Source organism: Salmo salar, chromosome 28 (genome assembly GCF_965601325.2).
Source record: "Salmo salar chromosome 28, fSalSal1, whole genome shotgun sequence".
Taxonomy (NCBI): Eukaryota; Metazoa; Chordata; class Actinopteri; order Salmoniformes; family Salmonidae; genus Salmo; species Salmo salar.
In genome coordinates this window covers 27193995-27209647 of record NC_138318.1, presented here as the reverse complement: position 1 = coordinate 27209647, position 15653 = coordinate 27193995, and the positions used below count along the sequence as shown (strand labels likewise).

General features: G+C 43.1%; 1 protein-coding gene across 3 annotated transcripts in view; it reads left to right on the top strand.

Moving 5' to 3' along the window:
- The window catches only part of LOC106589746 (proteasome activator complex subunit 4B), an 81244-nt gene that overhangs the window by 14116 nt on the left and 51475 nt on the right, over positions 1-15653 (top strand). For 2 of the 3 annotated variants that reach the window (XM_082970538.1, XM_082970540.1), the window contains exons 4-8: positions 842-898; positions 3153-3197; positions 12772-12921; positions 13289-13352; positions 15381-15455. In XM_082970538.1, coding sequence (XP_082826664.1) covers positions 842-898; positions 3153-3197; positions 12772-12921; positions 13289-13352; positions 15381-15455 — 391 coding nt within the window. The remainder of the gene's footprint in view (positions 1-841; positions 899-3152; positions 3198-12771; positions 12922-13288; positions 13353-15380; positions 15456-15653) is intronic. The other variant, XM_082970539.1, reaches the window with a different exon arrangement.

Genomic DNA, 15653 nt, shown 5'->3' with positions numbered 1-15653 from the left:
TACCTTTAAAAATAAAATTAAAATGGAGCTCAGCCCTGAATCTCTAGTGGTGTTATGAATGGATTTATTGTGAAAAACATTGCTCTATTATGTTGGTATCTGTTGGCGCTGTATAGGTACTGCCTATTGCTATGGTACTGCCTAATACAGTTCAGGCCCGCCCTTGATGCATCCTTTCTTACATGCACATATGTTCTGTTGTCCCTGCCCCCAGTTGTTGCCTGGGCTAATTTCTGAATGTGGAGAAATCTGTACCTACCCCCAGGTGGCATATAGCCCTAGAGCCACCTTCCCTGGTCATCACTAGCTTCCACAGCCACAAAGTTGTAAACCCTGCCTATTTCTACAATTTTTATCTTCTACATTTTTTTATTTTAAACAAATCCCTAACTTAACCACACTGCTAACCTTGTGCTTAACCCTAACCTTAAGACCAAAAAGCAAATGTTTTGTTTTAATGGCTTTTTACCATATAGCCATTTTTGGCTGTGGAATCTAGTGGAAACCCCCTCCCACACCTTTTCTCCCAGCAAGCAGTGCGAGGTGCTCTTGTATGGGTCTATGGGAACATTGTGTGTCACTACAAAGCCTTGCTAGCACATAACAGTAATCAGCTCTCTCACCAAGGGAAGCAAGCTGCTACTGTTTACTGATGCTTGGCCCTTTGTTTTTAAAGAAAACGAGCAGTGGAAAACAAAAATATTCAGAAAATGTGCAATGCGCTGCTGCAGTACAAAAAAGGTGTTATAATTTTTTTTTGATGTATTTAATTGAAATGGATTGGCTTTTCATAGTGTGAATCTGAATGTGTTTTTATGCCTTTGTCTCCTCTCACATTCAGTTCCCTACGGCCTCGTGCTTCCTCTAAACACGTAATGATAAAATTGTTTCAGAGGTGGTAAGGACAACACTTCTCTTTTGTGTTTTTTTTATTTTATTATTTCATCCTTTTATTGAGGCACTCTTTTTGGTTTTAATTTTATGTTGCATGTTGAAAACCAAAAAGCACACTGGACACCCCCACGCAGCTTGTTTGACATAAAATCAACTACAAATCTACCAAAAAGCAATGTTAACATTCCTCTCATATTGGACACTGCCGCACTGCATCTAACCCCCTTCCTTTGTCAAGTCCCATATGATTTGGTGGATTGACCCATTGTCAGCAGCAGGTTTTGCAGCAGTACCCACTAGAGTAGCCTAGCCCATTCTGAAGTCAGCGGTTTCTAAACGGCCATGATGGATAACATCTTTGTGGTACAAAAGAGCACAGATCTGTGCAAAAAAATGCTTGTGGTTCAATGCATATGGTTTTTTGGCCTTAATCATGCTGCCAGATAATAATTAACTTTACAGTAGCTTATCTTTGCGGTTCTGTTCGCTTTTGCGCCACAAATGTTGCTGTTAGAGTCATTATAAGGGTAGAAGCTCTTGTATCACGCCCCCCCCCCCTGGTATACTGGTATGAGATAGGGGTGAACATCATCGCGTGACGTTTCGCCCCCACTTCAAACTCTAAAGGACATCTGGGTGTTCCCCAGGGTTGAGTGTCGGGCCGTTGGTAATGGTGTTCTGGTCAGGCTGCTTTGTATTATTACTTCGGTGCGTTACTTTGATTTTCAGTGTGGTCTGTCTGTGGGTTGCATCCCACAAATCTCTCCTTCCTCCTAAAGTGTGCATTCTTTCACTACTTCCCACAAATGTAAAATCATTATATTTGCGTTGGAATGGGCTAGAGGGAGTTTCCATATAGGCCTAGCAATCATTTTCCTTTTGAAATCCATAAAGGGAAGTGAACAAGTGCACATTTCAGGAGAAAGGAGAGATTAGGCTCTCCTCACTCAAGCCCTGAGATGGAAAGCCAAGAGCCCCTGGCTGAAATTGCTCATGTTGTAGTTCCCATTAGTCTATTGAATTAAAGCAATGCAATCAGGTTGATTTGAAAAATAAATGTAACACAGCTTAGAGCACGGTTGAATGGGACAGAGGGGCAGTTTAGAACGCATGGCTTGAGCTCAGCATGCATGTACGAGTGGAGGGCAAGGCAGGGGGATTGAGGGTGTTTGAGCGCAATGGCTGGGGTTATATTGGTCCTCAGCTAAATCTTTTGACACTTATGTGACACTGAGTTTAGTCACATGAGTCTAACCTTTACAAGCCATTATATACAGAGGCCCTATTGTAACTGTGCCCAAAAAATAAAAGTAACCAAAACCACAGCAGTCAGAAGTCCTGTAATGTAGGCCTAGGATTGGTTGTATAATTTAGGCACCAAACAAGAAAATGGACAATGGCAGTAAGTAATGCTCATTTCAAGGGACTACTTGAACTTGTCCAAACCGCTTTCTGTTGAAAAGCCTTTACCGTTACATTCCCCAGATATGTTTACGGTTTAGTCAGGCTATGTGATAAAAAGCCTCAAACAATGGCCGAGGGCATCTGCCTAAAGGGCAACTCTCCACTGTCAAGGTCAGCATTCATTACAGGTAATAACGGCTAGTCCTACTGTTTACATGAAGCCTCAGGCCTACTCATTTTCCCTCCTAGACATTTCCCCAAGCCCAATAAAAGGCTTCATTCTGATGATTGTGAATGAACAGAGTAAATCTGTTAATTAGGTACCATTCATGTGCTGCTGTTACACTGCTGGCCCATGGCCATCCAGGACAAAGGTTGAACGGCCCTGGAATAGTCACATTGTTCTAGTCAATGACTTTAGTTCTGTAGATGTGTGTGGCGGGTGTTTCTGTCGTCCTTTTGTCATGCTATGCCAGTTTGTGTGTCCTCGATTCCCTTGCTGTGTGGATGTACACACCTGCCCAACACATCCCTTACTTTTCATCAGTGTTTGAGTTGATCCGGTACATACACTTGTCTCTCTACTGCTTCATTACAGGCACCATAATATATGAACACTACTGGAAATGATCACCACACCCTAAATGAGTACAGAGCCAGGACTTTTCCCACTACACTTGATCAGTAGAATTTATATGCGTGATTTGGCTGTACCTGCAGTCAGTCAGTCATCCTTGTCCTAATTGCATTGGTGTGTTCAGTGTGCTCATTGTTTGATTTAAGTCACCTTAGACACATCTGTCTCTGTTCTGATGTCTCACATTTCTTTTTCTCTCTCCTCCCTCTGTTTCTAGCTCGGTAGAAAACGTTTTGAAAACACTTGTGAGAAGCTGCAGACCGTAAGTATATTTTGAAACCCCTATGATCTATGTATTTGTTAATGAATTCAGTTGCTGAGCTCATGGTTGCATTTAGGCCTACTCTTGGGACACTTGTGGGCAACACTCACACAGTAGGAGGACCATCTTAAGAGTTATTGTGTCTAGGGGTGTGAATGTTATAATGTTTAAATAAAAAAGAGATCTTAACATTAAAGATCCCTAACCTAAAACAATCCCCCACACTAAATAAAATCACTGTGCAGTGTGACCACCATTTTCCTCATGCGCCACGACACATCTCCTTCGCACAGAGTTGATCAGGCGTTTGATTGTGTCCTATGGAAGGTTGTCCCACTCTTCTTTAATGGCTGTGCGAAGTTGCTGGATATTGGCCGTAACTGGAACATGTGTCGTATGCGTTGATCCACAGCATCCAAACATGCTCAATCGGTGACATGTCTGGTGAGTATGCAGGCCATGGAAGAACTGGGACATTTTCAGCTTCCAGGAGTTGTGTACAGATCCTTGTGACATGGGGCTGTGCATTATCATGCTGACACATGAGGTGATGGCGGCAGATGAATGGCACGACAATGGACCTTAGGATCTCGTCACAGTATCTCTGTGCATTCAAATTGCCATCGATAAATTGCAATTGTTTGTTGTTCATAGCTTATGCTTGCCCATACCATAACCCCACCACCACCATGGGGCACTGTGTTCACAACGTTGACATCAGAAAACTGAGGCCAGTTGGACGTACAGCCAAATTCTCTAAAGCGACGTTGGCGGCTTATTGTAGAGAAATGAACATTCAATTCTCTGACAACCACTCTGGTGGATATTCCTGCATGCCAATTACACTCTCCCTCAAAGCTTGACATCTGTGGCGTTGTGACACAACTGCACATGTTAGTGGCCATTTATTGACTCCAGCACAAGGTGCAACTGTGCAATGTTCATGCTGTTTAATCAGCTTCTTGATATGCCACAGCTGTCAGGTGGATGGGTTATCTAGGAAAAATAGAAATGCTCACTAACAGGGATGTAAACAAATTTGTGCACAACATTTTAGAGGCTTTTTGTGTGTTTAAACATTTCTGGGATATTTTATTTCAGCTCATGAAACTTGGGACCAACACTTTACATGTTGCATTTATATTTTTATTCAGTGTAGAATAGAGAATATTCTATTTATTTTAGTTCTACCAGTTATCAACATATTGTTCAATGTTGAAAAAAAAATAAAGACCAGTGTTTATTCTGTGACTTTAGCTAATGCGCTTTTTGTTGTTGTTGCCGTGGTATCGTTTTGGTATAAAGATTCAGGATACTAAACCTGGTGTCCAAGTCCAAACTCTGGTAACGTGACGACACTTGTGCAATTATCACAAAACATATTGCAAGGCGAGACACAGATTACCAAGACATTTGTGCACCACAGTTCATTCTGCCTGCCCCCTCCCATTCTCCCTTGCCCTGGCAGCATCGCATTAGTGGAAGTCAAGACTGTTTCAGGGCAGGCCTGGTTATAGATGGATATGTTCGAGTCGTGTCATCTGGGACAATTGCTAACCCTTTCCTAACCTTAACCTAATTCTTCTAACCTGCTGTGTTAATTCTCCTAAACTGCTGCGTAAATTCTACAATCCTGCTACGAAAAGTCACTTCTGCTTGTCAAAACTGGAAGACCTGCCCTGAACAATCTTGGTTTCCACTAATGTGATAGAGCCTCGCGCTGGCTCGCCTGTTCTTTCTCTTCACTAATGATGCGATTGTGTGTTCAGTCTTCGGTTTGTTGCGTGTAGAATATCCTAGCCTTCATCGATGATAGGCCCTGCTTTACTGAAGTTGTGAAACATTGCAAGCCAAGAAATTGTGAGATACAGCATTCCATTGCGAGATGCAGATAGGACCATGCACTAGGCCTTTCTGTATGCCTGCCAGGTGGCCGACCTGCATATACTGTGCCTCTCCCCTCTTTTTCCATCCCTCTCTAGCTCGCTAGAAAAGATTCAAGTGTTTGTTCTCGGAAGTACGGCAACAAATCAGTCTCTTCTTTTCCAAAATACCTGATTCTTTCACATGGCATGTTAACCAATTGTGCTTACTTCAGCACTCCTGCCATTGAATGATAGACCTAGAGTAGAGATGCAGACAGAGGCACATGTCTACTCTGGATTAAATAAGACACATTCTGTGAAACTGAACTGTCAGGAACAATTCTCCCTTAGGGACTTAGTTTAGGCATATTGACTGACAATTTGTCAATGTCATAATGGCTAGTTCAATCCCTGGATGCAAAGCAAGACTAGGTTTGTGTGTGCATGTGTGTCGAGAAGCTTAGTCACTGAGTCCCTGAGTTGCTAGTGTACCTACTAGTTGGTTAATAATCCTATTAAATCTAATTCTGGCCTGTGGGAGAGTTTCCTGTTACTGTGAGCAGAGAAAACGGAGAGGGAGCGAGAGGTGGAATACAGACATTGTCATCCTACTAGAAACATGGTATAGAGAAGGTGGACCCACTTGTTTCCCTCTAGGTTACAGAGAGCTGGTAGTCCCATCCACCAAACTACCAGGTGTGAAACAGGGAAGTGGCTCAGGGGGTATGCTATTTTGGAATAGAGCAGACCTAACTCGTACTCTTAAATTAATCAAAACGGGTACATTTTACATTTTGGCTAGAAATTCTAAAGGAACTGATCTCAACAGAGAAAAATATTTTCCTGTGTGCTACCTATAACCCCCCCCCACTAGAATTCCCATACTTTAATGAAGACGGCTTCTTCATCCTAGAAGGGGAGATTAACCATTTCCAAGCCCAGGGACATGTACTAGTCTTTGGTGACCTAAATACCAGAACTGGACAAGAACCTGACACCCTCAGCACAGACGGGGACAAACAGCTACCTGGAGGTTACAGCGTTCCCTCCCCTAGGCACAACTAGGACAACATAACCAAATAAAATAGGTCACAACTCCTGCAGCCTTTTTTTTTTACATTTATTTAACCTCTCTGGGATTTGTGGGACGCTAGCGTCCCACCTCAACAACAGCCAGTGACATTGCAGGGCGCCAAATACAAAACAACAGAAGTCTCATAATTAAAATTCCTCAAACATACAAGTATTATACACCATTTTAAAGGTAAACTTCTTGTTAATCCAGCCACAGTGTCTGATTTCAAAAAGGCTTTACGGCAAAAGCATACCATACAATTGTTAGGTCAGTGCCTAGTCACAAAAAAATATACAGCCATTTTCCAGCCAAAGAGAGGAGTCACAAAAAGCAGAAATTGAGATAAAATGAATCACTAACCTTTGATGATCTTCATCAGATGGCACTCATAGGACTTCATGTTACACAATACATGTATGTTTTGTTCGATAAAGTTCATATTTATATCCCAAAATCTCAGTTTACATTGGCACATTATGTTCAGTAATGTTTTGCCTACAAAACATCCGGTGATTTTGCAGAGAGCCACATCAATTTACAGAAATTCTCATCATAAACTTTGAAAGATACAAGTGTTATGCATAGGATTATAGATACATTTCTCCTTAATGCAACCGCTGTGTCAGATTTCAAAAAGCTTTACGGTGAAAGCACACCATGCGATAATCTGAGTACAGCGCTCAGCCACCAAAACAAGCCATACAGATACCCGCCATGTTGTGGAGTCAACAAAAGTCAGAAATAGTGTTATAAATATTCACTTACCTTTGATCTTCATCGGAATGCACTCCCAGGAATCCCAGTTCCACAACAAATGTTTGTTTTGTTTGATAAAGTTAATCTTTATGTCCAAATACCTCCTTTTTGTTTGCGCGTTTAGTTCACTATTCCAAATGCACAAGGCGTGGGCTCTAAGTCCAGACGAAAAGTCAAAGTTCCATTACAGTTTGTAAAAACATGTCAACTGATGGTTAGAGTCAATCTTTAGGGTGTTTTTATAATAAATCTTCAATAATATTCCAACCGGACAATTCCTTTGTCTTTAGAAATGAAAGGGAACGAAGCCCGTGTTCACGGCCGCGCGCGTGACTAAACTAAAGGCTTTCAGCCAGACCACTGGTTCAAACAGCTCTTATTCGCTCCCCTTTTACAATAGAAGCCTGAAACAACGTTCTAAAGACTGTTGACATCTAGTGGAAGGCTTATGAAGTGCAATCTGACCAAATTTACACTGTATATTGGATAGGCAATTACTTGAAAAACTACAAACCTTACATTTCCCACTTCCTGGTTGGATTTTTTCTCAGGTTTTCGCCTGCCATATGAGCAAATAAGAGCTGTTTGAACCTGGCTGAAAGCCTTTAGTTTAGTCACGCGTGCGGCCATGAGCACGAGCTCCGTTCCCTTTCATTTCTAAAGACAAAGGAATTTACTCTGGGCACCTTATTGATTCAAGCTACTCGTTCACAAAGAAGTTACCTAGGCAAGTCAGTTAAGAACAAATTCTTATTTACAATGACGGCCTACCCCAGCCAAACCCGGGCCAATTGTGGGACTCCCAATCACGGCCAGATGTGATGCAGCCTGGCTTTGAACCAGGTACTGCAGTGACTCCTCTTGCATTGAGATGCAGTGTCTTAGACCACTGCGCCACTCTGTCGCACACTGGGTATGTACATAGTCAGTGGTAGGCTTCAAGGGGACTCCTACGTTAGGTACACCTATAACTCATCTCTTGGTAGTAGCACTGTAGACTACTTTATTACTGACCTCAACCCAGAGTCTCTGTGTTCAGTCAGCCCACTGACACCCCTTTCAGATCACAGCAAAATCAGTCTACCTGAACAGAGCAATACTCAATCATGAGACCTCAAAGCCAAAGGAACTGAATAATATTAAGAAATGCTACACAAGGAAGGTAGTGTCGAAACCTACCAAAGAACAATTAGGCAACAACAGTCATTTTTACATTTATATATTAAGAAATGCTACACAAGGAAGGTAGTGTCGAAACCTACCAAATAACAATTAGGCAACAACAGTCATTTTTACATTTTACATTTGTCATTTAGCAGACGCTCTTATCCAGAGCGACTTACAGTAGTGAATGCAAACATTTTATACATTTTTGTAGTTGTTGTACTTGCCCCCCCATGGGAATCGAACACACAACCCTGGCGTTGCACACACCATGCTGGCGTTGCACACACCATGCTCTATCAACTGAGCATGGCCTTTTAGACAACTTCCTTGACAAAACATTTCACTGTAATTGTGAAGGTGTGAACTTGGCAGTAGAATGCCTAAACAGTATATTTGACCTCTCGGCTTCCCTATCAAATGTTTTTTATTTTTTATTTAACTAGGCAATTCAGAACAAATTCTTATTTACGATGACGGCCTACCCCGGCCAAACGCTGGGCCAATTGTGCGCCGTCCTATGGGACTCCCAATCACAGCCGGATGTGACGCAGCCTGGCTTTGAACCAGGTACTGCAGTGACGCCTCTTGCACTGAGATGCAGTGCCTTAGACCGCTACGCCACTCGGGAGCCTCAAATGGTTTGATGAAGAATGCAAAAACCTGAAAGAGATCGAAACAAATGCATAGAGACCCAGAAAACCTGAATCTACGCCTTCACTATGGTAAATCACTAAACAATACAGAAATACACTATGGAAAAAGAAGGAACAGCACATTTGAAACCAACTCAATGTAATTGAAGAATCCATAGAATCTAACCACTTTTGGGAAAATTGGAAAACGCTAAACAAACAACACGAAGAGTTATCTATCCAAAACGGAGATGTACGGATAAACTACTAATCCAGTCTTTTTGGCCTTATAACAAAGAACAAACAGCAAAAACATTTACATGATAAAATCCAAATCTTAGAATCAACTATTAAAGACTACCAGAACACACTGGATTCTCCAATTACGTTGAATGAACTACAGAACAAAATACAAACCATCCAACCCAAAAAGGCCTGTGGTGTTGATGGTATCCTATTAGAAATTATAACATTTACAGACCACACATTCCAATTGGCTATACTTAAACTCTTTAATAACCTCTACAGGATCGGTGGGTCCCCCCGCAGGATGGTTGCGCTAATGTGATTAGCTTGAGGTTGTAAGTAACAAGAACATGTCCCAGGACATAGACATATCTGATATTGGCAGAAAGCTTAAATTCTTGTTAATCTAACTGCACTGTCCAATTTACAGTAGAGTGCACAGTTATGAACTTAAAGTTATTAATTAACCAATTAGACACATTTGGGCAGTCTTGATACATTTTAAACATATGCAATGGTTCATTGGATCAGTCTAAAACTTTGCACATACACTGCTGCCGTCTAGTGGCCAAAATCTAAATTACACCTGGGCTGGAATAATACATTACGGCCTTTCTCTTGCGTTTCAAAGATGAAAAGCACATGGTTTTTTCTTTGTATTATCTTTTACCAGATCTGTGTTATATTCTCCTATTTTCATTTCACATTTCCACAAAAGTCAAAAGTGTTTCCTTTCAAATGGTATCAAGAATATGGATATCCTTGCTTCAGGTCCTGAGCTACAGGCAGTTAGATTTGGGTATGTCATTTTAGGCAAAAAAAAAAGAGAAAAAAAAGGTCCGATCCTTAAGAGTTAACATCATCCTTAGCTCTGACATCTTCCCCAATATTTGGAACCAAGGACCGATAACTCCAATCCACAAAAGTGGAGACACATTTGACCCCAATAACTGCTGTGGGATATGCGTCAACAGCAACCTTCGGAAAATCCTCTGCATAATCATTAACAGCAGACTCAAACATTTCCTACTTGGCAAATGTCAAACTGTCTTTTTACCAAATTACCGTATGACAGACCACGTATTCCCCTGCACACCCTAACTGACAAAGAAACAAAACAAAGGCAGTCTTCTCATGCTTTGTTGATTTCAAAAAAGCCTTTGACTCAATTTGGCATGAGGGTCTGCTATACAAATTGATGGAAAGTGGTGTTGGGGGGGGGGGGGGGGGAACATAGGACAAAATCCATGTACACAAACAAGTGTGCGGTTAAAATGGGTAAAAACACATTTCTTTCCACAGGGCTGTGGGGTAAGACAGGGCTGCAGCTTAAGCCCCACCCTTCTGAAGTAAAATGTCTACTGTTTGCTGATGATCTGGACTTCTGTCCCCAACCATGGAGGGCCTAAAGTAGACAAAAATAATGGTGTTCCAAAAAAGGTCCAGTTGCCAGGACCACCGATACAAATTCCATCTAAACACCGTTGCCCTATAGCACACACAAATCTATACATGCCTCGGCCTAAACATCAGCGCCACAGGTAATTTCAACAAAGCTGTGAACGATCTGAGAGACAAGACAAGAAAGGCCTTCTATGCCATCAAAAGGAACATTTGACATACCAATTAGGATCTCGCTAAAAATATTTGAATCGGTTATAAACTCAGCAAAAAAAGAAAAGTCCCTTTTTCAGGACCCTGTCTTTCAAAGATAATTTGTAAAAATCCAAATAACTTCACAGATCTTAATTGTAAAGGGTTTAAACACAGTTTCACATACTTGTTCAATGAACCATAAACAATTAATGAACATGCACCTGTGGAACAGTCATTAAGACACTAACAGCTTACAGATAGTAGGCAATTAAGGTCACAGTTATGAAAACTTAGGACACTAAAGAGGCCTTTCTACTGACTCTGAAAAACCAAAAGAAAGATGCCCAGGGTCCCTGCTCATCTGCGTGAATGTGCATTAGGCATGCTGCAAGGAGGCATGAGGACTGCAGATGTGGCCAGGGCAATAAATTGCGATGTCTGTACTGTGAGACGCCTAAGACAGCGCTACAGGGAGACGGGACGGACAGCTGATCGTCCTCGCAGTGGCAGACCACGTGTAACAACACCTGCACAGGATCGGTACAGCCAAACATCACACCTGCGGGACAGGTACAGGATGGCAACAACTGCCCGAGTTACACCAGGAACGCACAATTCCTCCATCAGTGCTCAGACTGTCCGCAATAGGCTGAGTGAGGCTGGACTGAGGGCTTGTAGGCCTGTTGTAAGGCAGGTCCTCACCAGACATCACCGGCAACAACATCGCCTATGGGCACAAACCTACCGTCGTTGGACCAGACAGGACTGGCAAAAAGTGCTCTTCACTAACAAGTCGCGGTTTTGTCTCACCAGGGGTGATTGTCGGATTTGCGTTTATTGTCGAAGGAATGAGCGTTTCACCGAGGCTTGTACTCTGGAGCGGGATCGATTTGGAGGTGGAGGGTCCGTCATGGTCTGGGGCAGTGTGTCACAGCATCATCGGACTGAGCTTGTTATCATTGCAGACAATCTCAACGCTGTGCGTTATGGGGAAGACATACTCCCTCATCTGATACCCTTCCTGCAGGCACATCCTGACATGACCCTCCAGCATGACAATGCCACCAGCCATACTGGTCGTTCTGTGCGTGGTTTCCTGCAAGACAGGAATGTCCGTGTTCTGCCATGGCCAGCGAAGAGCCCGGATCTCAATCCCATTGAGCACTGTGACTTACCCAAACTTTGTACAGACTCAATTGAGCATAGCCTTGCTATTGAGAAAGGTTACCGTAGGTAGACATGGCTCTCAATAGAAGACAGGGTATGTATACACTGCCCACAAAATGAGGTGGAAACTGAGCTGCACTTCCTAACCTCCTGACAAATGTATGACCATGTTAGAGAGACATTTCCCTCATTACACAGACCCACAAAGAATATAAAAAATAATTTGATAAACTCCCATATCTATTGGGTGAAATACCAGTGTGCCATCACAGCAGCAAGATTTGTGTCCTATTGCCACAAGAAAAGGGCAACCAGTGAACAAACACCATTGTAAATACAACACATATTTGTTTTTATTTTCCCTTTTTTTACTGTTTGCTCATTGTTACAACACTCTATTTAGACATAACATTTGAAATGTCTTTGTTCTTTTGGAACTTGTGTGTGATATTTACTGGTCACTTTTGGTTTTTCACTTTTGTTTATCCATTTCACTTGCTGTGGCAGTGTAAACATATGTTTCCCATGCCAATAAAGCCCTTTGAATTGAATAGAGGTGAGGTGGAGGGCTATAACCCTGCATAACAGCTCTTCTGAGGTTGAAGTGCTGTTGACATTGTGTTCACACGTCTTCTCATGATCTGATTCCATTAGCTAAACTAAACACCAGCTTAACTGCCGTTGTTTCATATACCGTGTACAAATGGAATGCTAAGCCACAGCTGCGAAAATATAAATTCTATTATAAGGAATATATTTCTGTCTGCCAGCCCTTGATTTTGGACAATTTTCTATGTGCAACGCTACTCTTTGCATGTCTTGGTGTGGGATTTTTTATTTTTTTTATTGAACCTTTATGCTGTGGGGTCAGTTAGGAAATAGTAATTAATTAGTTGATTATTCGGCAGGTGTTTAAAAATAACTATTGCCGTATGCTTATCACATATTGTTAGTCCTTGGCGAGTGGAAATGAATGTATATAGAAATTGTCTTTAGATTATAGGCATATGGCTAATACACATTACACCAAACTGTAGTTCAATAAATAATATCATTGTTTTATTCTTCAGGTACTTCCCTGAGTCGGCCACCCAGGAGATGTTGGAGGAGTGGCGTCCACTGCTCTGTCCATTTGATGTGACCATGCAGAGAGCTATAGGATACTTAGAGCTCTTCCTTCCCACCACCCTACCACCAGAGCTGCACCACAAGGGCTTCAGGTGAGAACACGCACACGTACGCACACACACACACACACACACATCTCCACCACGTCATAGTTAATGGAAACCTTCCAAAAGTTCCCAGGTTTTTCATAAATCCCATTTGGTGGATTCCCTTACTGCTTATTCCGTCATGATTACAGGAAGGTTTCCAGAATTGTTCGTCTCTACGACATCACAAAACTTGACCATTTTAAAATACCATTTCAGTGTTGCCCCCAAAACATGATCACAATTGCTATTCTCTAATGAAAGGCAAGATAATATCTTGAGCATGCTGTAACTGCCACACGTATGACATTTGTTGTGTGTGTGTAGCACAGTAAGCGTTAGTATGGCGTTTGACAGACTGTTTGTTCACCAGGTTATGGTTTGATGAACTCATCAGCTTGTGGGTGGCAGTACAGAACCTTCCAGGTTGGGAGGTGGTAAGTTAGACATCGCTCACTTAATTGACACACTGTGTGTGTGTGTGTGTGGTAGTATTAGTCTGATGCCCAGTGTGTGTGTGTGTGGTAGTATTAGTCTGATGCCCGGTGTGTGTGGTAGTATTAGCCTGATGCCCGGTGTGTGTGTGTGTGTGGTAGTATTAGTCTGATGCCCGGTGTGTGTGTGTGTGTGTGTGGTAGTATTAGTCTGATGCCCGGTGTGTGTGTGGTAGTATTAGTCTGATGCCCGGTGTGTGTGGTAGTATTAGCCTGATGCCCGGTGTGTGTGTGGTAGTATAAGTCTGATGCCCGGTGTGTGTGTGTGTGTGGTAGTATTAGTCTGATGCCCGGTGTGTGTGTGTGGTAGTATTAGTCTGATGCCCGGTGTGTGTGGTAGTATTAGCCTGATGCCCAGTGTGTGTGTGTGGTAGTATTAGTCTGATGCCCGGTGTGTGTGTGGTAGTATTAGTCTGATGCCCAGTGTGTGTGTGTGTGTGGTAGTATTAGTCTGATGCCCAGTGTGTGTGTGTGTGTGGTAGTATTAGTCTGATGCCCGGTGTGTGTGTGGTAGTATTAGTCTGATGCCCGGTGTGTGTGGTAGTATTAGCCTGATGCCCGGTGTGTGTGGTAGTATTAGTCTGATGCCCGGTGTGTGTGTGTGTGTGTGTGTGGTAGTATTAGTCTGATGCCCGGTGTGTGTGGTAGTATTAGCCTGATGCCCGGTGTGTGTGTGGTAGTATTAGTCTGATGCCCGGTGTGTGTGTGGTAGTATTAGTCTGATGCCCAGTGTGTGTGTGTGTGTGGTAGTATTAGTCTGATGCCCGGTGTGTGTGTGTGGTAGTATTAGCCTGATGCCCGGTGTGTGTGTGTGGTAGTATTAGCCTGATGCCCAGTGTGTGTGTGTGGTAGTATTAGTCTGATGCCCAGTGTGTGTGTGTGTGTGGTAGTATTAGTCTGATGCCCAGTGTGTGTGTGTGTGTGGTAGTATTAGCCTGATGCCCGGTGTGTGTGTGTGTGTGTGGTAGTATTAGTCTGATGCCCGGTGTGTGTGTGTGTGTGTGGTAGTATAAGTCTGATGCCCGGTGTGTGTGTGTGTGTGTGGTAGTATTAGTCTGATGCCCGGTGTGTGTGTGTGTGTGTGTGTGTGTGTGTGGTAGTATAAGTCTGATGCCTGGTGTGTGTGTGTGTGGTAGTATTAGTCTGATGCCTGGTGTGTGTGTGGTAGTATTAGTCTGATGCCCGGTGTGTGTGTGTGTGTGTGTGGTAGTATTAGTCTGATGCCCGGTGTGTGTGTGTGTGTGTGGTAGTATTAGTCTGATGCCCGGTGTGTGTGTGGTAGTATTAGTCTGATGCCCGGTGTGTGTGTGGTAGTATTAGTCTGATGCCCGGTGTGTGTGTGTGTGTGTGTGGTAGTATTAGTCTGATGCCCGGTGTGTGTGTGGTAGTATTAGCCTGATGCCCGGTGTGTGTGTGGTAGTATTAGTCTGATGCCCGGTGTGTGTGTGTGTGTGTGTGGTAGTATTAGTCTGATGCCCGGTGTGTGTGTGGTAGTATTAGTCTGATGCCCGGTGTGTGTGTGTGTGTGTGTGGTAGTATTAGTCTGATGCCCGGTGTGTGTGTGGTAGTATTAGTCTGATGCCCGGTGTGTGTGTGGTAGTATTAGTCTGATGCCCGGTGTGTGTGTGGTAGTATTAGTCTGATGCCCGGTGTGTGTGTGGTAGTATTAGTCTGATGCCCGGTGTGTGTGTGTGTGTGTGTGTGTGTGGTAGTATTAGTCTGATGCCCGGTGTGTGTGTGTGGTAGTATTAGTCTGATGCCCGGGTGTGTGGTGTGGTAGTATTAGTCTGATGCCCGGTGTGTGTGTGTGGTAGTATTAGTCTGATGCCCGGTGGGTGTGGTAGTATTGGCAAGATGGCACAAACAGATCTGGCACCAGGCTTTTGTAGTACAGTTTCCATCATTACTTTTGATAGAAACAGAAACGTTGAACGATTCGCTAGCTTATTCCTCAATTAATGTTTTCCTCAGCATCTTGTCAACCTGTTTGCCCGGTTGGCCAACGACAACATTGGCTACATTGACTGGGACCCTTATATACCCAAGGTAAGGACACATTTGTCTAGCTGTGCCTATAAAACTACCCCATCAATTCCACCCTACCCCATCACACCATTGGTCTCTTCCAGCAGGTCCCAATTCACTCCCTTCCCCTTGGCCTTAAAGTCAACTTTACTTCCTGATTTGGCCTCGTTTTGCATCATTGCTCATTAAGAAATGCTATTGGCAGTGACAGAAGAAAAA